This window comes from Serinus canaria, chromosome 28 (assembly GCF_022539315.1).
Source record: "Serinus canaria isolate serCan28SL12 chromosome 28, serCan2020, whole genome shotgun sequence".
Taxonomy (NCBI): Eukaryota; Metazoa; Chordata; class Aves; order Passeriformes; family Fringillidae; genus Serinus; species Serinus canaria.
In genome coordinates this window covers 2,638,725-2,645,759 of record NC_066341.1, presented here as the reverse complement: position 1 = coordinate 2,645,759, position 7,035 = coordinate 2,638,725, and the positions used below count along the sequence as shown (strand labels likewise).

Here is a 7,035-nt window from a genome sequence, read left to right as displayed (position 1 = left end):
AAAAAACTGCCATTTCTTCCTTGTCACCGGATGACACGAAATGGCTCATCAGCAAATCTCTGGGGACTCGCCATCACCTAAAGTGCGTGTTTTTATGGGCAAATTAATTCTGCAGAAGTGTCTCTTGACAGGGTGCATGGATGAACCTGGCTCTCCAACACCCCCTCCTGCCTGCCAGGTACTCACCCATCCTTTACCCCGGCCGGCGCTACGCCTTCCTCGCCTTAGTTTTAAAGGTCGGGAGCGCTCGTCTCGGTGCCTGCGAGCCCGTGACCTTTGCTCCGTCCCTGCCCTGGCGCTCCGCTCCCCCGAGCGCCGTCCCGGCTCACGGCAACCCCTGGGGCTCCATCGCCCCGGAGCCGGCTCCGAGGGCGCGGGGACCGTGCGGAGCCAGGGCCCGGTTCACGGCAACCCCCGGGGCTCCACCGCGCCGTGCGGGGCCGGCCCCGAGGGCGCGGGGGCCGTGCGGGGCCGGGCGGGGCGGAGGGAGCGAAGTGACGGAGGAACGGAGGAAGTGACGCTCGGAGCCCGCCGGGGCCCCGCGCCCGCCCCGCCCCAGGAAGCGACGCGCCGGGGCCGCGCTGACGTTCGGCGGCGGCTGCGGAGCGATGGCGGCGCCGCTGGCGGCTCCGGGCGGCGCCGGGGCCGGGCCCGGGCCCGGGGCGGGGGCGGCGCGGGGCGGGCGCGGGCCGGCGCTGCGGGAGGGGGCGCGGGTGTCGGCGCTGTGCCTCGCCTGGTACGGGCTGAGCGCCGGCGGCAACGTGGTCAACAAGCTGCTGCTCGGCGGCTTCCCGCGGCCCGTCACCGTCTCGCTGTTCCACATCCTGGGGCTCTGCGGGCTCCTGCCGCCGCTGCTCCGCGCCTGGCGCGTCCCGCCCGCCGGCCCCGCGCAGCTGCCGCCCCGCGCCTACCCCCGCTACATCCTCCCGCTCGCCTTCGGCAAGTACTTCGCCTCCGTGTCCGCGCACGTCTCGCTCTGGAGGGTGCCCGTGTCCTACGCGCACACAGGTGAGCGCTGCGGGTGCCCGCGGATGTCCCAGCGCCGGCTGTGCTCGTAGGGAGGTGCCCGCGGGGATGTCCTGGGGGCCACCGAGGATTCGTGCTCAGGGGGGTGACCTCAAACCCGGTGTGTGCTCCTATGGGCACCTGGGGCAGTGTCCCAGTACCCAGTGTGGGTATCCAGTGCAGTGTCCCAGTACCCACCCTGTGCTCATACAGGTGCCCAGTGCAGTGTCCCAGTACCCACCCTGTGCTCATACAGGTGCCCAGTGCAGTGTCCCAGTACCCAACGTGTGCTCATACAGGTGCCCCAGTACCCAGTGCTCACTGTGAGTATCCAGTGCAGTGTCCCAGTACCCACCGTGCCCATACAGCTATCCAGTGCAGTATCCTGATACCCAGTATGTGCTGTGGGTGCCCAGTGCAGTGTCCCAGTACCCACCCTGTGCTCATACAGGTGCCCAGTGCAGTGTCCCAGTACCCAGTGCTCACTGTGAGTATCCAGTGCAGTGTCCCAGTACCCACGGTGCCCATACAGCTATCCAGTGCAGTATCCTGATACCCAGTATGTGCTGTGGGTGCCCAGTGCAGTGTCCCAGTGCTCACTGTGTGTTCTGTAGGTTCTCAGAGCTGTGCCCCTGTCCCCAGTGGGTGCTGGCAGCAGATCCAGGGGCAGTGCCCCAGTGTGTGCCCTGTGGGTGCCCAGAGCACCAAGGTGCCAGTTGGTCCAAGTGTCCAGGACAGGGACAGGGAGGGAGGCTCCATCCTGGGCTGGGCTCCATCCCTCTGCTCTGGTGGTTGCTGGAGCTGTCCCAGTCCCCAGTGGTGTTTTCTTGCTGTCCCCAGTGAAAGCCACCATGCCCATCTGGGTGGTTCTGCTGTCTCGGATCATCATGAAGGAGAAGCAGACGACGAAGGTGCGGACAGGTTTGCTGAGGTTTCTTCTCTTGGTGGTGCTTGGGGGATGCTCTGCTGGCTTTGGCTGAATCTTGTGACTGGAACTGGATTGTGCAGATTTTTAAAATCCCTTTTCCTTTTATTGTGAGTGTAAAACACATCTGAACAATGACCAGGGTGATGCTGTCTGTTGCAGTCACTTAAATTTCCTTGAACAGCAGTAGTAAAATGGTTGATCCCTAAATCAGCAGGATGTATAAACTCATTGGAAATCCTTAGCAGATGCCATTTAGCCCTCTGTCCCTGCTGCAGGTGTACCTGTCTCTGATCCCCATCATCACTGGTGTCCTGCTGGCCACGGTCACAGAGCTGTCCTTTGACATGTGGGGACTCATCAGTGCACTTGCTGCTACCCTGTGCTTTTCACTTCAGAACATCTTCTCAAAGAAGGTACAGCTCTGTTCACAGCTCTGCTGTCACCCTTTAGCAGGACAGGGTGTCATTTCAATTACATAAATGAAATTTTTCTAGTTGGCTTTGCAGTCAGATGAACCCAGAGGGATGGTTGTTATTTTATGTGTTCTCTGCAGCTCTTCCTACCTGTTGAAGCTGTTACACTGAGTTTATCCTGAGCCCTTTCTTTACTCTTCAACATGGATTTTTTTTTTTTTTTTTTTTTTGCTGGTGGCAATTCAATAGTGCTTAAATTCAGCTGTTCATTTAATGCATCTTGTTATATCAAATCATTCCTCTGTGCTGACCAAGTCACTGTCAACACTGGGCACTCCTTGAAACCACAGTAACAAAATTAAAGTGTGTGGTGTGGCTCTGTTGAGTTACAAAATGATTTCTGTTTTGTAGAGCTATTAATATCAATTTTAATTTTAATATCTTGTTGATACTAAGAGCCACCACTCAAAAACCATTGTTTTTCAAAGAGAATCAATTTTTCTTTGGCCACCCTAATAGGAAATTAATACTAGAAGGATATTTACTTATTTTCCTGATTTCCCTGTCCCTGGAGCAGTTTGTTTCCTGACTGCTGTTCACTCATGGCTCTTGCCAGGTGTTGAGGGATTCCCGAATTCATCACCTTCGGTTGCTGAACATCCTTGGCTGCCACGCTGTGTTCTTCATGATCCCAACCTGGGTCCTGGTGGATCTTTCTTCCTTCTTGGTAGAGAATGACTTGGTAAGTGCTGAATTTGGAGAACTGTTTGCTATTATGAAAGAAAAGAGAAAAAAAACCAAAACCAAACAAACTCCAGCACCCGACCAGAAAAGTGCTCTGAAGTGTTTCAGTGTGGTTCTTGTCAGTGTAGGAGGAAGTGTCGTGAAACACCTGCAAATTGTTTCACAGGAGTTAACAAAGTGTTTATTGTGAGAATTCCTGTCAGGGTTAGGAGAGGCAGCTCATGGACAGCATAAATTTCAGGAGTTGGGAGCTGGAGGCAGGAACAAACACTCCCAGAATGCTGGGGAATGTCCTCTGCTTTCTCTGAGCTGGGAGTTGCATAAAGCAAAGAGCTTGGGGGCCCCTTTAGAGCTCAGTGCAGACATTCCTCCCTCCAATGGCAGGGAAGAAGTGCCTCAGGCTGTGTTTGTGTTGTTACCTGAAACCCCAGATAATTTTTTTTTCCTCCTGCTGTTTGCTTTTCCACAGAGCTCCATGTCTCATTGGTCCTGGACTTTGATGCTGCTTATCATCAGTGGATTCTGTAATTTTGCCCAGAATGTGATTGCCTTCAGCATCCTTAACCTGATCAGCCCCCTGAGTTACTCAGTGGCCAATGCCACCAAGAGGATCATGGTGATCACCGTGTCCCTGATCATGCTGCGCAACCCCGTCACCAGCACCAACGTCCTGGGCATGATGACAGCCATCCTGGGGGTCTTCCTCTACAACAAGGTGAGGCAGGCCTTGCTTTATTCACCAGGAGACACAGCTGGAGCAGCCCAGCAGCTTTGAATTGTTGTTTGTACAAGTTAAGAGCTCCCTGAGCAAAAGCAGACAGCACAGAGGGCACAAGGCTCCTTGCAGAGGAGGGGTGAGCATGGCCCAGGTGAAGGACTTGGCTCACAGCAGCTGCTGGGCTTCTCACAAAATTAAATTTTGATCTTAAGCTCTTCTTGAAAAGGGAAGTAATTCAGAATCTCTTGAGCAAAAGTTTGGCACATGAGAGGAGTGAGGTTTTTATTAGAAGTCGCTGATATTTTAAGACTCTTGACAAAAAAAGTGATGTGAGTGTAGAACTGGCTGCTTTTTTCTGGGGTGGGAATATGTCTAGGTGGTATCTTAGGTGGTATCTAAGAAAATCTACCTTCACTGAAGGGTTGTGGGGCCTTGGCAGGGGCTGTCCAGGGAGATTTGGAGGGCCCATCCCTGGAGGTGTCCAAGGAAGGGCTGGATGTGGCCCTCAGTGCCACAGGGTGGGGATGGGGCAGAGCTTGGACTTGATGATCTCAGATATTCCTGTGGGAATCTTTAAAATTAGAGGGTTTGGGGAAAGCTGCAAAAGGGAGGTTTTAGAGACAGCAGAACTGCAGTTAGAGCTAAGCAGTAGCCATGAGATTTGTCAGCAAAAAAGTGATATGAGAAGTAGAAAGTAAGGACAAATAGAACAATGGTCTGGATATTAATGCTAGGCTAGAATAACTCCTGAGCTGCAGAAAAGTTTATCTAGGGAGATATTAGGAAGTTTTAAGCTGAATTATGGAGCTGTGTGCCTTGTGCTTTAAGGCTCACAAGCAGGTATTGTATTTGAAATAAGCAGGCATTGTTTAACCCAGGGTAGGTGTGCTTATGGTGGTTGATAGAACTGCTGTCAGTGTGCTTTTGCTTTGTGGGTTTGGTAAAAAAACTTTTAAAGAGAGTTGTAACACTGAGTTCTTTCTGAGTATGTGAGCTGCTGGCATCTTCCCATTGTCATAGCCATGCCATGAGGCTGCTGCTGGAAAATCAAACAGCTTGGGAAGTGTTCCCCAGCATCCCCATCCTGGCTGTGCTTTGCACACAGACCCCTGGCCAGCCTCAATGGTTCTGTGACAAACTCCCTTCCTTTCCCAGACAAAATACGATGCAAACCAAGAGGCCAAGAAGCAGCAGCTTCTCCCAGTGACCACTGGAGACCTGGTGAACTTGGAAAGGCACCGAAATCCTGCTGAGAAGTCCCAGAATGGACTCGCAGCCTTTGGCCAGCACGGGGACTTCCTGCGCAGCAACGTCCTCACAGAGCACTTCCAGTACAGCAGGCAGAACTATCCCACAGCCTACAACCTGAACAGGTTTGATATTTAGGATCCTGGCCCACAGGCACAGACTGTGACAGCAGAGTGTCCCCAGCATTATCAGAACACTTTCAGTACATCCATGAATGTCACGGAGCCATTGAAGTGTGCAGGGCTGGCAGCAGGAGAGGGGCAGGGCAGTGGTGCAGGAGCTGCAGCTGCTGCTGGGCAGAGCTTTAAACCTGGAACAGCCAGACCTGGAGCAGCTTTAAACCTGGAACAGCCAGACCTGGAGCAGCTTTAAACCTGGAACAGCCAGACCTGGAGCAGCTTTAAACCTGGACCAGCCAGCCCTGACACTGGAACCAAACCCACAGGGAGTGACACTCTGCTCGTGGCACTGCTGAGTGGAACATCTGTCACTGCTCCTTTCAGAGTCTGCCAGCTCCTTGTTCTCTTGGCAGCTGAATTCTGGCCAGTATCTCCTTTCCATGCTGGTAATGTCACCTCTAACTTGTTCTCTAATAATGGTTCAATGATCCTTTTAATGAAGCTTTCAGGAAGAAGTGAAAGCAAGGGGTACTTGTGCTGATCAGGATTTGTCTGGGGTGGAGCAGCTGCAGGCAGGTAAAGTCGAGTTCATCCCCAGCATCTGTGCAACTCCTTGTGGATCTTCACAACTCTTGTGCCTCTGCCCTCAGCCCTGCATGAGAAACCAGAAGTGTTTCTGCAGGAGCAGGCAGGGGAAGGATTGATCTCTCCCAGAGCTGCTTCAGGAAAAACACAGTTCTCCAAATCACTGCTCGTGGCAGAGAACAGCCAAACCCAGCCCAAACTCATCATTGTTTTCTGAATCATGTAGTGCTGTAACTGCAGACATTGCTGTCCCCTGGCCATGCAGGAAACTCCTTCACCAATAAAAGTGTTTGGAATAATATGATTTTATTTTTTTACTTGCTTCACACCTGTTCTTTCAAAACTGTTTTGTTGCTTTAGAAATTGAAAGGTGCAAAGTGTTTTGTTCTCAGTTTTATGCATAAGTTATACTCTCTTATATGAGTTATATCTTTTGAATGCATTGATTTGAACAATCATCATTATTAATTGTCTTCTAAATCTTTTTAACCCCTAATTGTTTGGGTTTTTTAAATTTCTTAATCCCTGCTGGTGGAGTAGCTGTGTGGATTTAGGCTGACTTCCACTTCCTGCTGAAAGAAGTTCAATTTTGTGTCCTGTGCTGTTCCTGCAACTCCCCTGGCTCAAATAGGAAATGAAAGAAAAACTGTTTGAATCAGCAGTAAATAGATAATTTATGGCTAAGAACTGATTGAGAATAAATTCTAGACAAGGTGATTGTGTGTGTCAGGTACTGCATTTGTGCATGGAAGGGCTGAACCTTGGCTTTCCTTCCTCTGAGTGAAACTCCTTGGAATGAAGTGAAACCCAACTTGGGACTTGGGTTTCACTGAATCAGAATTTTCTGTCATTGCTTTAGTAAAAGATTTTAGGGGCCTTCTTTCCTTCCCAGACTGTTGTACAGTGAGACTTTGATAGCATAAGTTTTATGCTTTTAACCAGAGAGGTACCAGACACCAGTGACAAAATCCAGGCTGTGTCACAGAACACTCCTCTTATTTATTGCTTTAAAATGACCATTTCCATGATGTGAGATGATGATTTGGCTCTTTCTGGATAATAAAGAATTTATTTTTAAGTGCAAAATCAAGCTGATCTTATTCTTTTGGCTGCTGGGGTGGTAGTTACATGAACAGCCTTCCACCAGAGAGTCCAAAAGAGGAAATGGTCCTTGTGAAATGTGAGAGATGGGTTAAAAATGCTGCTGCTCCTGCTGGGTGTGAGCAGAACTTGCCTTGACTGGAGTTCAGTGTGTCCATGCCAGCTGAGAACTTG

The 7,035-nt window shown here is 51.2% G+C and overlaps 1 protein-coding gene and 1 long non-coding RNA gene across 2 annotated transcripts; both read left to right on the top strand.

Moving 5' to 3' along the window:
- The first annotated feature begins 587 nt into the window (after positions 1–587).
- Positions 588–6,061, top strand: SLC35E1 (solute carrier family 35 member E1). Its single transcript, XM_009096880.4, has 6 exons — positions 588–1,008; positions 1,846–1,916; positions 2,209–2,346; positions 2,963–3,088; positions 3,560–3,805; positions 4,964–6,061. The coding sequence occupies exons 1-6, from the start codon at positions 609–611 to the stop codon at positions 5,192–5,194; spliced, it is 1,212 nt and encodes a 403-aa protein (XP_009095128.2). The 5' UTR covers positions 588–608; the 3' UTR covers positions 5,195–6,061.
- On the top strand, positions 1,015–1,550 carry LOC127060944 (uncharacterized). The gene is made up of 2 exons (XR_007780309.1): positions 1,015–1,261; positions 1,305–1,550. It is a non-coding gene; the product is annotated as an uncharacterized LOC127060944 (long non-coding RNA).
- Positions 6,062–7,035: the final 974 nt, after the last annotated feature.

Excerpts from the sequence above, each read along its gene's own strand:
- SLC35E1 (XM_009096880.4), top strand. The coding sequence starts at position 609 with ATGGCGGCGCCGCTGGCGGCTCCGGGCGGCGCCGGGGCCGGGCCCGGG. Across the intron at positions 1,009-1,845 it reads CGTGTCCTACGCGCACACAG|TGAAAGCCACCATGCCCATC; the intron begins GTGAGCGCTGCG and ends TGCTGTCCCCAG. Across the intron at positions 3,089-3,559 it reads TCTTGGTAGAGAATGACTTG|AGCTCCATGTCTCATTGGTC; the intron begins GTAAGTGCTGAA and ends GCTTTTCCACAG.